The 14,648-nt window shown below is 35.0% G+C and overlaps 3 protein-coding genes across 3 annotated transcripts; 1 reads left to right on the plus strand and 2 right to left on the minus strand.

Annotated features, from left to right (window-relative positions):
* Positions 1-3,183: 3,183 nt before the first annotated feature.
* Positions 3,184-4,131, minus strand: LOC140764271 (protein RADIALIS-like 3). The gene is made up of 2 exons (XM_073102745.1): positions 3,855-4,131; positions 3,184-3,402 (listed from the first exon to the last, which is right to left on the minus strand). Exons 1-2 carry the CDS (start codon positions 4,096-4,098, stop codon positions 3,398-3,400), a joined length of 249 nt encoding a protein of 82 aa, XP_072958846.1. The 5' UTR covers positions 4,099-4,131; the 3' UTR covers positions 3,184-3,397.
* A 1,770-nt stretch (positions 4,132-5,901) lies between these two features.
* On the minus strand, positions 5,902-6,853 carry LOC140762521 (protein RADIALIS-like 3). The gene is made up of 2 exons (XM_073100393.1): positions 6,503-6,853; positions 5,902-6,186 (listed from the first exon to the last, which is right to left on the minus strand). Exons 1-2 carry the CDS (start codon positions 6,793-6,795, stop codon positions 6,162-6,164), a joined length of 318 nt encoding a protein of 105 aa, XP_072956494.1. The 5' UTR covers positions 6,796-6,853; the 3' UTR covers positions 5,902-6,161.
* A 2,824-nt stretch (positions 6,854-9,677) lies between these two features.
* On the plus strand, positions 9,678-14,186 carry LOC140762514 (putative pectinesterase 11). The gene is made up of 5 exons (XM_073100382.1): positions 9,678-11,738; positions 12,856-13,015; positions 13,239-13,427; positions 13,533-13,774; positions 13,880-14,186. Exons 1-5 carry the CDS (start codon positions 11,515-11,517, stop codon positions 14,061-14,063), a joined length of 999 nt encoding a protein of 332 aa, XP_072956483.1. The 5' UTR covers positions 9,678-11,514; the 3' UTR covers positions 14,064-14,186.
* Positions 14,187-14,648: the final 462 nt, after the last annotated feature.

Raw genomic sequence — 14,648 nt, forward strand, 5'->3', positions numbered from 1 at the left:
AAAAAGAGGGCATTTACTACTGCTAGCAGAGGAGTGGAGGTCAGTCTTGTTGGTGTGTCAGGAAAATGGGTAGGGGCCCACCCATTAATTCTTACCTCGTTGGCTTTTGCATTTCAATTTCACCCTCCCCCTCCCCCTCCCCCTCCTTACCTACGCCGGCCAAAATGGTCCCTTATTGTTATGTAACTCCTCTTTTGGGCTTAGATTCTCTTCCCCCACATCTCAGTGCAAATTTCAGTTGAAATTTTCGTTTTTCGATATTAGTTAGCATTGGATTTAGCCGACTCAATCACATTGTTCTTAGGAGAATGAAAGAGGCATCAGTAGCTTGAGCTGATTTGAAGGAACTAATTATTCAATTAAGAATTTTTTCTATTAAAAATATTTTTATTTTTATTTTTATTTTTATATTTTGACTTATGAATACTTATCATTTGAGCTCTGCACTCTTTATAATTCGACATTATGAACAAGAACAAAATTGGCAGTCATAAAGATTGTTGGGTTATACCTCCCCATGGTAAGTCTTAGTCTCACTCATGATACTAGTTCATGTATATTTTGCTAATAATAATAATAATAATAATCTCATTCAAACAGATTATATAACTTATTTGTATAATTCAAGTTTACTGTTAAAGGCTATCAATTTAAGACCAATTAGTTATCTAACGATTACTTTGAGAATATTGGATATTGATCTCCTACACTGTGACGACTATTTTGCACATAAGAAGAAGTTACTATTTAAGTATATTGTAGAATCAAAATAGTACACTACTCTATTTCTCAAAATGCGAAAGACTCGACAATGTCAATGTATGAATAAAATAAATTCATTCTTACAAAAACTTCTATTCTATTCGTAGAAATAAATAGTTACAATGAAGAGATGTGTTTATTTGAATAAAATGTAAAAATGTATCATTTACACACCTATATCACAACGAAGGGGTATGTTCTTTAGATTGGAAATAATGAAAAGATGCACCTCATCGCGATAAAAAAAGTGACATATTGTTTTATGTTTAATTGCTCAACTGAAACATCATACATCTTCAGCCTCAACTGCAGTTAATTTCCAAATCAAAATTCTATGTAGCAAAAGGTAAAATAATTTTGATTTTGATCAACACATGAACCAAGTCGAACCGGGTAACACATGTACAGGTTGATTTTATATATATTTTGTTACTCACAAAATTGAGTACACTTTGAAGCCCAAAATTCATAAACAACTTGATATTTTATATAGTTTACAACATTTCTTGAATAGTCAGTATGATACTACACTTTTTTTATTTTTTATTATCATGATAATAACTTTAAAACTAATTTTCATTAATTTTTTTCATGGATTTAAATAAATAAATATATGACATAAAATATTATTTGAGTTATTTTAGTTTCACAATGTGTAAACTCTAGTTAAATTTAAGTTCAAAATTTATATTATATACATGTTTTGGATCTCCGTGATGAAGTAGGAGATGGTGAAAGTTCTTTAATTAAATTATGAGATTTTAAGATGTCTCCTAATAAGATTAGTATTATAACCTAATTTAACTAAGAGAACGATAGGTATTTTAAATGCCTATATAAGATATAAGGGCAGCATTTCAAATGGCAACATAGGATGATAATCTATGCGCTGAGATTTCATAGTAGACATGCAAGAGATGCATATGAGATGTGATTATGTATAGAGAGCCACACGGATATGCATAATATGCAAGACAAATAAGTGGTATAATATAAGTACAAGGGCGCTAAAGAGCAGCTTTATAAAATGAATGTAATGAGCTAATATCGACATCAATAAAATAAAGTAAAAGAAAGTATTTCCTCAGGTATAAAAGCTTTGTATTACTCCGCCATGTACATATAGATGAGTTTTTTTAAAATAAAGGTTGTTCTATGTAGTCTGTTTCTTGCACAGTAAATTTACTATTGCCCGTAATTTTTTTTTCTTATTAAGAGGATTTTCAACATATATACCTTTATATCAGAGTTTACTAGAATTACTGTTTAGCGAGTTTGGATCACAAGAAGTAAAATATTTCTAGCAATTAATCAGAGCTAAGAATATGATGAATGCCAACAGAGTGAAATTGAATAATGTGCGGCATCTTTTGAAAGTAATGTTCCAAATGCTTCCAGATATGAACTTAGGGCTATAAAAAAATAAAATAAAGCATAAGGATAATAATTGTGACACTAATATGAAAAATATGACAGCAGATAGGAGAGTTATAGTTGGCTAGAGGAGGCATAGGGAATAAAGATGGCCAAACTGTTAAAATTCCACCTAGCCCTAAGCCCCCCCTTTTTTTTAGTTTTTTTTAGTTTTTTTTTTGGGTGGATTGCACTTTGAAACATGGATCGTAATAAGAATGCGTCACCAATATAATCTTAAAATGTGAAAAAAAATTAGACATAAATGTACTTCATATGCAAAATGGAATCCCAAAATAAGGACATTACATGATAGATATAAAAGAGAGGAATAGAACTCGACAAATATGAAGTGTATCATATGCCTAAAATTCTCTTAGTATTCTTTATCATATATATATATTTTTAATGTCTTAGTTAATATGGAGTTGATATATTTTTGCTAGACTTTGGGTCTCTATTATTTATGTGCATCAAATTTGTAATGTTAATTTAAATCTTGACGAACTAATAGTAGTAGTATATGAGCAATTTCTTAGAAAATAAAATAGAGGTAAGAGAAGAAGAAAAAAGGAATCCATCTTAGGTGCGAAATTATTCACGATATTAATTGCTTGATAAAGTTGACGTACACATTGTAGTTGACCAAGGACATGTAGAGACGACTTAATTAGCAAGAAGTCGGCAAACGCTAATTATCAACTGTGAGGACTTTGACAAATGCCTACCGTATTTAATTGTCGGCTTACTCGGCAATTGCAAATAGAATTTTATTAAAAAGTCGGCAATTTCCTAAATTATCATGCAGTATAGATGCAAAATAATCGTAATATACTCTTACATAAATTTTGTAAGCGTAAAATCAAAAGAAAAGAAAATTTATATATTAAAGTCGAATAAAATTATTTTTAGATTTTTTAATTTTAAAAGGTAACATAATGTTTTCGATACAATTAACTATTGTAAGGTTAACATTAGTATTAAAAGCAAAATATACAATTAGACCCTGATCGATATTTATAATTTATATAACAGTCTTTGACAAATTTACAATTTGGTAGCGAAAGCTGTTAAGCATAAGAAGAAGGAAAAAGATACATGATACTGTTTTTTTAATGAGATCAGTGATATCGGATCTCCATTAAGAAAATAAAAGTCCCAAAAGCACTGAGAATATTAGTGACAGCAGCAGTCTGCCTTCTCCACTAAAGCTTCAGGTGCTTCATCCTGTTGAACAAACCGAATCAGAAAAATAGGATGATTAATTTGATGATAAGTAGATACCAAGATGATTGGAGAATCTTTGAAAAGAATAAACAAATGTGCATAATGTGAGCACGATAGGGATTAATTTGTAAAGCTAAAGCACTTTCACAAGCTTGGAAGTAACACTAGATAGCTTATCGGAGCCCAACTATCCGTCCTTCGAGAACTATTACAGTCAACAGTTAAATCTTATCTAGGAAATTATTTGATCTATTAAAGGTATATAAGATTATTTAAATTTCTGCCAACCTGCTCTAATATCTGCGTATCATTAGATATATACCGATCGTTATTGATCACTTGTGCTGTTGTATATCTAACCAACCTAATCAAATACTCAAAAATTAAACACGGTAATATAGAATTAGAGCGAATGCAATCAGAATTATGGGATGTATGCGATTAATGAGTACCTGAACGTAAGGACCTGTACATGGGAAATTGGCCGGACTCGATGCGCCTGACGTCCTCCACCAGCAGCTCATAGTAGCGCTTCACCTCCTCGGCCGACTTACCGCCGACGGCACGAGCCACGTTGTGCCACCGGTCCGGCGTGTCGCGGTCGTACACCGCCAGCGCTTGCTCGAACAGCTTGTTCTGCTTCGCCGTCCACGGCGACCCCGAGCTCCGGGCCGAGCTCATCGACAACGATGCCATAGGTTCAAATTAAATTTGATAGATTCTTCTATTGGTGTGTTGTGGTGTGAGGAGGGAGGTGCGGGAGGACGCTTCTTATAGAAGTATGGTGGTGGGGGAAAGAGAATAGTTTTGAGAGGAGTAAAGTAGAGAAGAGGGACGTATGAAGAATATGGAATAACTATTCGAGCCACAAAGAGTGTGGGCTAAGAATAAGTATTTATCCGCAAAAGTGGGGGATCTTTTATGCCACTGTTATCTAATTCTGTACATTTTGCCGATATTTTTTGTTTCTTTTTTACCTCTTTCACTTCTTCTTGTTCTTGGCCGTCAGTTGGTAGCAAAATTTAAAAATGGGTAATATGTAAATCAACCATATGGTTATATTTAAAATCCAACTATCTTCCTACTTGTATCATTTTGCTCAAATATAGTCTAAACTCTAAACTAACGTCCAAAACTGAGCGACCATTAGTGAAGCCATCGAATTACTATAGTGTTAGGAAACATATTAAGTATCCTATTGTTTGAGCTGCTATATATCAATTTTTTTTATCCATATTTTTAAGGTAATTGAAATATTTCAATCTATGATTATGTATTTGAATGTAAAAATTAAAGACATAAGAGAGAGAGAGAGAGAGAATGCATTATATTGTAAATTTAAAGAATGAGATAAAATGAATAAATCTATTAGAAGGGAGGGATAATCCTAACATTTTCATGTATAGATCCATCTTCCAAGATTTTTTGGAAACTTTGTTATCTTTTTTGTTAAGTGTATATATGAAAAAAAATAATAGCAGTTTAATATTAACATAGACCACAAGTGACAAAGTGATATAAATATAAAGTTTTAAGAGGTTAATTTAATTTTAGGAATCATTAGAATAATTTATAATTTACCCTTTGGAAAAAAAAAATACAAAAGATAGGATCCTTCTCCTAATTTGCTTGGGAAAAAAGTGAGTTTTTTTTTTAATAATCTTTCAATTTGTGATTGTGCTAATAAACCATACTGGAATCTTTTCTTTTCTTGATTGTTATATATATATAATTCTGGAATCTTAAAGACATGAACAGCAGTGTCACTCTATATGTTCCAACATTTTTTTAGATCCAAAGTGACCTTTTGAGCTGCCACTTGACAAAAAGCCTCAAAGCTTGGGGGTCTACAATTTGATGCTTCTTTGTTTCCATCTCAAGTTCAGGATCTTCGACCTATCTACCAAATCCTAATCATAATAAAAGAAGACTAGATACAAATCTTAGAATCTTTAATTTATCCAGTCCAACACCTAGCCCATATGATTCTCGATATACATAGAGCTATAAAACCACATCTCTCTCTCTTTATCTTGTTCTCTCTCATTCTCTATCACTCAATTTAGGGCACGCCTTGGAAGAAGAAGAAGAAGAAGAAGAAGAAGAAGAAGAAGAAGAAGAAGAAGAAGAAGAAGAAGAAAATTATCATGTTTTGGAATGTTTGACTACTCTGTACCAAATAGTATAACTATCCAACTTTCGGATAGAAAGCAACAGTTTCTCTGTTTCTGGTGGATAAGAATCGAATAAATTAATGCTTGCACAGTGACCTGCCATCGAACATAATCCGCCGTTGGCATATAACTTTCATTTTACTCTCTCCAATTTTATTATTTATTTGTTTTTGGAGTTGGTTATGTCATCGTATCCGTTATCTCTCCTGGCATCCTTTATCTGAATAGACTAGATGGAAGATCTAAAGCCAAAAGTTCTATAAGAGCAAGCGCATCAAAAGTAGTACACTAAATCACAAGTACACCATATGGAATATTGCAATATCACATAGCCTTACATTAAAACGAGAAAACATAAAGACAAGCTTCGATCTACATATAATGATCAGCGATATCTGATCTTAGATAAAAACCATATGGCATACACACATACTTCTTCAAACTACATCTTCATCCAAATTCCAATAATATTCCATATATATAGAACCTGTATATATATATATATATAGAGAGAGAGAGAGAGAGAGAGAGAGAGAGAGAGAGAGAGAGAGAGAGAGAGAGAGAGAGAGACATATAGCTTCTTCTTCACTGGAGCTTGAGATACTTGAGCCTGCCACACAAATAAAAATATCACAGTCATCAAGATTCCTAGCTAGCGGTGGACATTTATAAAGTATAAATCTAAAATACTACAACATGACCACCATGCGCGATAAAAGAATCAGAATGTTGGGGGGTTCATGCATGAATGTGGCTCAAAAAGGCATGCCGTACAGGTGGATTACCAGATCCTTCGTTCCTTTTTTTAGTATGATAGCTCTATTAGGATTAGATCTCATGTGACTGTGGAGCATTAGGTGACAAATTATTAATGCATGCTTACGGATCTCGATCGTAACCCTAGAATGGAATAAGTTATACGTTACCTTTGTTCTTCGCCGACCATCATCATACTGCCGGTGCTATCGCTACCGGAGGAACTGTACCTAGGGAAGGGTACGCGGCCCGACTCGATCTGCTCGATGTCCTCGACGAGCTGCTGGTACCGGCGCTTCATTTCCTCCGCAGACTTACCGCCGCCCACCGCACGAGCCACGTTATGCCACCGGTCCGGCGTATCCTTGTCGTAGACCGCCAGGGCCTTCTCGAACAGCTTGTTCTGCTTCGCAGTCCATTCGGAGCTCGAGCTTCTCGACGAACTCCTAGACCCAGATGCCATTGCTTGAGTACGGGAAGGATGGAGGGAGGGAGGGAAAGATAAGTTTTCAAAAAGTTTAATGAGTGAGGAGATGGAAGTTGCACTGGTGCTCCTTATAAGCCGGAGGAGGGGGGGAGGGAGTGGATTTGTGGGGGTGGTGGTTTGGTGGAGCCGGTTAGGGAATAATACTTAGAATTTGAATAAAGCTTGGGAGAGGAAGAAGGCAAGGTAACTACGTACGTAGAATAAGGTATGACTGCTTTTTGGATTACTTATCTAAATGTTGTTGTTGTTTTTTTTAATCTTACAAGGGTTACCTTATCTAGTCTTTTAAAATATATATATATATATATATATAGAGAGAGAGAGAGAGAGAGAGAGAGAGAGAGAGAGAGAGAGAGCTAGCGAGTTATATACTTATATGAAGAGGCTTCCTATTTGCTGCAATCTATCACACTCGCTTTCTTGTTTAGTGAGATGAGGCTAAACAAATTAATTAAATAACCTTGATTAAGATGTACCCGTGATGAGGGGGAGTAGGGATGCCATTTAATGAAAGAGTTGTACAAAAAGAACCCTTTGAAATATTAGCTGGCCTGTTGAACTTGGTCAATCCTATGCTTAGATTAAGATAATCCAAACAAAACTATAGAAATATAAGAATGAAAAATGTTCATCCAAAAAGAAATTTGATATATGGTCACCTTCATCCAGCCGAAAAAAAACCTTTTAGTCCAGTTGCGCCATGCCAGCATAGCAAGATGCTTTTGATTAAAAAAAAAAGGCTGATACGGTGAATCCGAAGACTGCGACAGTTGAATCATGGGGGTTTTACAAGTAACTGAGGCACACTAATGCAATCCCTAAAGATCTAATAAAAGAGGTGCCAAAGTTGGAAGGACGAAAGAGATTGAGGGAATCTACGGTTTGCTTTGATATCGTGTCAACTTAATAACTACTCTAAACATTAAAGCAGTTATAAAACCTTTATACGTATGACTACCGTACATGTACATGGAGATGGACCCAGATCGATAAATAAAGTATCAATGCTATATCTCCCATGACCTTGGAAAGATGTTGTCTCATTCACTGGATTTATCTCCTTGACGTCTTTCCGGAGGTCGGCAATGGAATCTACTAAAGAATGTGGCCACTCTACTTGGAGAGATGTGGAAGACTTAGATCCATTGAAGGCTCAGGACCATGTCACCAATTTGCGTGAGCATGAATTATTGAAGAAGGTGGAGGCTATGGAGGAACGAAGCTGGGAGGGAGAAGCTAGAGAGAATCTATATATGCCTGCCCAAAAAAAGAAAAAAAAAAGAAAAAGGAAAAAAGCCATTAAGCCATTAATTCCATTCCTTCTTATTGAGATACAGATGCTTATTTCACTAATAATGGCCATCGCCACGCAAAAGTATGTATGTAGTTAAATAGCGATCGATTCCTTATCCTTCTATCTCTCCATTAGTCGTGCATGATATATGTCATTCTAGATTCTGTGGTCCTGCCTACCTCACAAGTTGGAGGAATCCATTACCCATGGGAGGGGGCTTAGATTCCAAGTGATAATTTTATGGGCCGTGTAAAGGAGGAAGAGATCCTCCACGCCCATTGTATTGTTGGATTCAGCCGCCAGAGCAACAGGTTCTCAGGAACAAAGGCAGTGCATTATGACCAACCTTTTGAGGGGATCTCCGAACAGAGAACGCTTTAAGGAAACAGTACATACACCAATCTGGGAAAGATACTCGAATATCTTTTTCATTAATTTGTCAAATATCTACACTCGATCCTAAAGTTTCAAGTATAGGTATATTTATTAAGGTGGAGATAAGATATGGGCCTTTAATTTTTAGATACCTGACTACGTCAGCCAGATTGTAGGTATATTTTCTTATCACTATCTTTCTCCCTTTTTTTTTCTTTTTAAGTCTCTATTCTTAGGTCATTAAAAGAGGAAAATAATTTTTATATATTTTTCATAAATATTGGTAAGAAAATAATTTACCATGTAAAGATATATTTTACCTCTCAGCACATACTTTTATACTAAATTAATCAGTGAGAGGTTCTATCCCACTTAATAGCCCCACCTAATTATCAAAATCTAAGACAAATTAATTAGAGAGAATAATAATTTGGATATTTTATAATTTTAATATATTTGACACAAAGGGCTATTTTAGAAAGTTCTATATATTCTGTTAAGTTAGGATGAAAAATGTAAGACTCTAGTCAGAAATATAGACTAATTAATCGTTAAAAAAATATATAGGGATAAAATAATTTCAAATAGAAATATAGGGAGGGAGTGAAATGTATTTAACTCAATAACTTATATTTTGTATTCTTGTGAGTATGCCAGTAATTTTTTTTTTCTATTTGCTTTTCAACCTCTACCTCTTCAAATGTTATTCTAAAATTGATATATATATCTCAAAAATATATGTTTATTTGCATGTATACCTTTTGCCAACTGGGTTACTTGAAATTCAGTCTCAATAAGAAATGTATGAAAACTAGAATAAGAACATTTTATTTTTTTTATGTCTAATTTTTTTGACTTTTAACCATTATTTAATTCTAAAGGATATCTATATATGAAAACTAGAAATATTTTTTAAGGGTACACATATAAAAACAATGTATATATATCTATATATGCAAATATTAACTCTAGAGGTGCATATAAGGAATTTTTGAAGGTTATACAGGCACAACCTCTTGTGTCAATATGCTTACATTGGGCCCGGCCCAAATATGATCCAAGGTTATTATGGCCCAAACCTTTGTTTGAAGCCCATATTTGCTAATTGAATATATGTCCCATCTGTCATCTCGACCGTTCATCGCAGGTGCACCTGCGATAAAAAGCCCTCCCACCCGCAAAGGGCGAACTCCTCCATCTAGGGTTTCATTGGAACAGACGTGAAATCTCTCTCCCTCTCTCTCCCTCTCTCTCCCTCTCCCGTTCTTCCCTAATATGTGTGGGTGTGTTTGATGCAATAAGAGGAGGTTGCGATGATGTTTTTCTCGTTAATCCGACTTGTTGTTTACATGCGGACATCCTGAAATCCATTCAAGAACATAACTCTGAGCACCTCCTCTAATTACTACATCTAATCTTTTGACAAAAATGAGATTTTTATTTTTTATATTTTGTTTTCATATTTTACACTCTAAGCTGGTGATTTCTAGCCGTTTTCGATTGGTGTTCGATCAATCTTATCAACTGTTGGTATTTATATTGCATCTTCTTTAAGAGGGAGTTTGTAGGTTAGGAATACACCTCTTTAATGTAACAAAGAAGGTTTCTTTTTAAAGTTTTTGGAAATTTTATTTGTTAATTTTTCACATTGTGTTAGGTTCGTTTATGCATGCCGTAAGTAATTGAGTGATTTCTTCGTCTTCGTCCTTTTGAATGATTTTTGAGGACTTGTCCGCTATGAAGTAAAACTCATCAAACAATCGGGTAAGAGTTATAAGCAGCCCGTTTGGTCTCTGGAGTAGAGCTTGCTGTCCTCCAAATCTAAGTCTCGAAATAGACACTCATCTTGCGAAAAGAGTAGCAAAGATTGCTCATTGACAATTTAAGCAATGGGTAAGATTGAACGCAAAGCAAGCAATGCGGCTGCCTTCATTTGAAGGAAGAAATAATGCCAACCAATGCCCGTGTAATTCTTGCTTAGAAATTGGACGGCATGTTTGCCCGCAGATGAACATAATCCTCTGTTACTTGTGCTTAAAACACCTTTGACTTCAGTTTAGTAAATAGTGCATTGCAAGCTTCTTGAAGAAGAGGCAAGGTCCTTTATTTAGCTTATGCATTTGACAAACATGCGTATTTATTTGACATATATGCTTCCTTGAGTTGTGAACATAACATATCCATTGAATTTCTCCTAGATAAGAATCATTTTAGAGTTTCGTGATCTGACTTAAAGATTGCATAATCTTCAAGCAATCTGCTCAATCCTTGTCTGTGCTCAGTTAATATTTCATTGGCCAGTGATCATCTGGCTATCCATCTTGGAATTAAAAAATTTCATACGGATATTTTGGTGATACAGATAGGTCTTGTTGACACTCTAAACCATCTCCTGAAAGATATGGCTTTGGTCATGCCAGCTTTTTCTTGAAGTTTAAGATTTCTAAATCAAGATATCATTTTCAATGTCATATTTCATTTAGTAAGCTCTAACTTAATTCTGCGTTGGAATATTAAAGTTAGTGATCTCAATCTATGTAAGCTTTCTTTCATCTTGTTTGACATTAAAAGATAGCACATGCTTATCATTATTTTTCTTTTTCTCCGTAGTTCATTCAAAACCTTCTAATATTGAGTCTGGCTATAACCGATAATTGATCTACTCTATTATTATTATTTTATTGCAGGCTATAACAGATAATTGTTCTACTCTATTATTATTTTCTCGCATGCTATAACAGATAATTGATCTACTCTATTATTATTTTCTCACAGGCTATAACAGATAATTGATCTACTCTATTATTATTTTCTCGATATTATCTACTGCTTTACACAACCATGAGCAAAATATGGTAAGTTCAACACTTCAACCACAACTGCTTTCTTTTAAAGTTCGTAAACCAACATTCACACATTACGCCAGTAGGCTACGTGAAGGACATTATTGTACTTCCGTTATAAGAAAGTGGTTTTGACTAACCTTTAAATAGTATGAGAGTTATGTCTTCTATGGGAATTTCAGCATGAGATCTTTTTGCGATGTTAACGCCCTGGCTCTGGCCTTATTTTCTACTTGCATCATGTCTTCCTCTTCTGCTGCAGGCATTCCGGACTCCTCCTATGCTATTCTTTTGAGGGTTGATCAGTCAGGAAAGGGAGATTTTACAAAGATTCAAGATGCCATTGATTCTGTTCCGTCGAACAATTCTGTCTTTTATTACATCTTGATTAAACCTGGTACTTACAGGTAATCTCTCTCTATCAGTTGATTTGTTATTCTTCCTTTTCTATTCTGATGCCCCACCTCGCGTCTGGGTTGGAAATTTCTGTAGGTCCAGTATGTAGACTTGAAATCCACAACCTATATAGAAGCTTATATTTTAAATTTCTAGAAAACATAGTGGATTGGCACTTGGCAATCTCTATTAAGGGTGGCAAATCTGAATACAAATGACTATTAGAATTTAGATATTTTCTCCAATTGAAACTTAAAAGTTCCAAATGTTTTTGAGTGGTCTTTGTTTGGATGCTCAACTTGTTCTATATATTCTCGATTGTTTATATGCATCTGTATACATACATATTTACACGCATATTGGTACATATATACATATATTGATAGATGAGTACCTAAAGAGAAAGTGTCATTGATAAATCTTATTGTTGCACAGTTAATCACACAATGACACTCAGAACGTTTCTGATTAGTTATAAATTCTATGTGATTATCCAATATGTTAGGTTTAAGGGTCAAATAATCCTGTAATTACAGGTGAGTCCAACTGAAGAGAAAGTGGGATGAATTAATTTCAGGCTAGCTTTCCTGAATGTGCCTGTAAGCTTGATAATTGCTTATGTGGAAGCACTTTTAATTTAGACCTTTTATCTAGTCTAAAGTCTATTGTAGTTATCCTATTATCTGAATCATGTAATTTATTTTGGTATTATGAACTCTGTGAATTATGTCATTAACATTTTAGTTACGTTCTATCTAATGCAAACCATTCTCTAAATCATCCTACAAGTCAATCAGCTCAGTAGACATGGCAATGCTAATTATTGATTGAAATGATCTCCTAGACTTGAGTGTATGGAGGGGTTTCTGAATGATGTATATCTTTTAGTGTATTTTTTTTAATCTAATTTGCCTGATATCAAAAAGTGTACCTTGATAATTGGATCGCCTCTCTCTATAGGAAAAGTCCTAGTTCTACAATTTGATGATTATGTTCATGTAATAGCAACTTATGTAACAAGCTACTATTTTGTATTTATTAAGTTATTATTAGCTCGCAGCATTATATATCCACCTGCCCAATCATTAAGCAAGATAAATTCATCTGGATTCTCTCCGACGTTTACAGGGAGAAGATAGTCGTTCCAAAAGACAAGCCCTTCGTAACACTTAGTGGCACAAAGACAAACTCGGCCATCATCACATGGAGTGAACGATGGGACACACCTCAATCTCCAACAGTTTCCATATTGGCGTCAGATTTTGTTGGGAGATATCTAACAATTCAGGTAAAAGTAAGAGCTTGTGATTTAGGTAGTCAATGTGGAAGCAATTGGATATGTGCTTTATCAATTATAGATAAATGTAGTCTCAAGCATAACAATCACATAATAGACGAGTTATCATATCAGGTTTAGTAAAATTTGTCTTGGTTTTATCTTGCAACCTCTATCTCTTCTCCTCTTATAGGTGCATTCAATCTTATCATATAGAATTTGTGCTTTTCTCCAGAACTCATATGGCTCGAGTGGTCCAGCAGTTGCATTGAGCATATCTGGAGACAGAGTAGCCTTCTACACTTGTAGATTTATTTCTTATCAAGATACTCTTCTTGATGCTGTTGGGAGGCACTATTACAAAAATTGTTACATAGAAGGAGCCACCGACTTTGTCTGTGGCAATGGGCAATCTCTATTTGACGTAAGCCTCATCCTTCTTCTTTTCTGTGTATGGAGTAAATTGTTGTAAGGAATGCTCCTTTTCCTTTTCTTCACCTTTTAATGTGTTTGTTAACACTTAAAACAGAGATGTCACTTGCATTCCATCTCCAAGAACGGTGGATCTGTCACAGCGCAACGTAGGTTGGCAGCAGAAGAGAGCACTGGGTATAGCTTTGTTGGTTGCAAGGTGACTGGCGCAGGTGTTGGAACATTAATTCTAGGACGACCATGGGGGCGTTATTCGCGGGTAGTTTTCGGTTACACCTACATGTCCAACGCTGTGCTACCTCAAGGTTGGGGTGATTGGAACGACGGAAGTAACCAGAGGTAATTGAGATAACTTTGTTTTCCCTTTTCTGAGAAAGGTCGGTGATACAAATGTTTCTAGTTCTTTCTTTTCCTCTGACCTTTGTCCCTAATATTGTGCCACAGGACTGTGCACTATGGGCAATTTAGATGTTATGGTCCTGGTTCTGATGTCTCTGGTAGAGTTGGATGGTCTCACCAACTCTCTTTACGTGAAGCAAGCCATTTCTTTAGGAAAACTTGGATCAATGGACGAGACTGGCTCAGGCCGCCTCCAAAAAATTTCAGGAAGCCACCAACCACACCATGACTCCATGGCAATCTTATGCATCAATATCAAATGCACGTGTAAAGAGATGTACATATATTGATTGATTCAAATGTATACTTATTGTATTCATTCTATTTGTATGCTGTATATTGTTCAAACACCGATTGGTACTTCAGTGTATATATTTATTGATAAATATCATCTCTACTTCGGACCTCTTTCATAACGATTATCTTTTAATAAACTTTCATAGCATAGAGTACCACATCAACTTGTTTATGTGTAATATTTTAGAGTAATGTAATGCGTGTTGTTGATCACTTCCACCGAATCCTATAGATAATGTCAAAAGGACAGCCGAGTCCAATGCTATCTGTTCAAAGCTTCCCCACCACCATGCTCATGACACCAACCTATCAAAATTAATATATCAAATATAAAATAATAAGACCATTTCAACAAAGAGACGCTCTAAAGGAAAAAGAAGCTTAAATGCTCCAAATTCCTCTCTCCATCTGTCCTTCACCATTAGCCTAAGTCCACTCTTCCTCTTCCTCTTCCTTCCATAGCCATGTCCTCCTCTGTTGAGAAGAAAAGCCGGCGAGGGTACCGCCGCATCCTCTC

Source organism: Typha angustifolia, chromosome 1, assembly GCF_048772165.1.
Source record: "Typha angustifolia cultivar Huaian chromosome 1, ASM4877216v1, whole genome shotgun sequence".
NCBI classification, from domain to species: domain Eukaryota; kingdom Viridiplantae; phylum Streptophyta; class Magnoliopsida; order Poales; family Typhaceae; genus Typha; species Typha angustifolia.

Coding starts and splice junctions, on each gene's coding strand:
- LOC140764271 (XM_073102745.1), bottom strand. CDS start 4,098: ATGGCATCGTTGTCGATGAGCTCGGCCCGGAGCTCGGGGTCGCCGTGG.
- LOC140762514 (XM_073100382.1), top strand. CDS start 11,515: ATGAGATCTTTTTGCGATGTTAACGCCCTGGCTCTGGCCTTATTTTCT. Junction 13,016..13,238: donor GGAGATATCTAACAATTCAG/GTAAAAGTAAGA, acceptor GCTTTTCTCCAG/AACTCATATGGCTCGAGTGG. Junction 13,428..13,532: donor ATGGGCAATCTCTATTTGAC/GTAAGCCTCATC, acceptor CACTTAAAACAG/AGATGTCACTTGCATTCCAT.
- LOC140762521 (XM_073100393.1), bottom strand. CDS start 6,795: ATGGCATCTGGGTCTAGGAGTTCGTCGAGAAGCTCGAGCTCCGAATGG. Junction 6,187..6,502: donor ATGGTCGGCGAAGAACAAAG/GTAACGTATAAC, acceptor TTTGTGTGGCAG/GCTCAAGTATCTCAAGCTCC.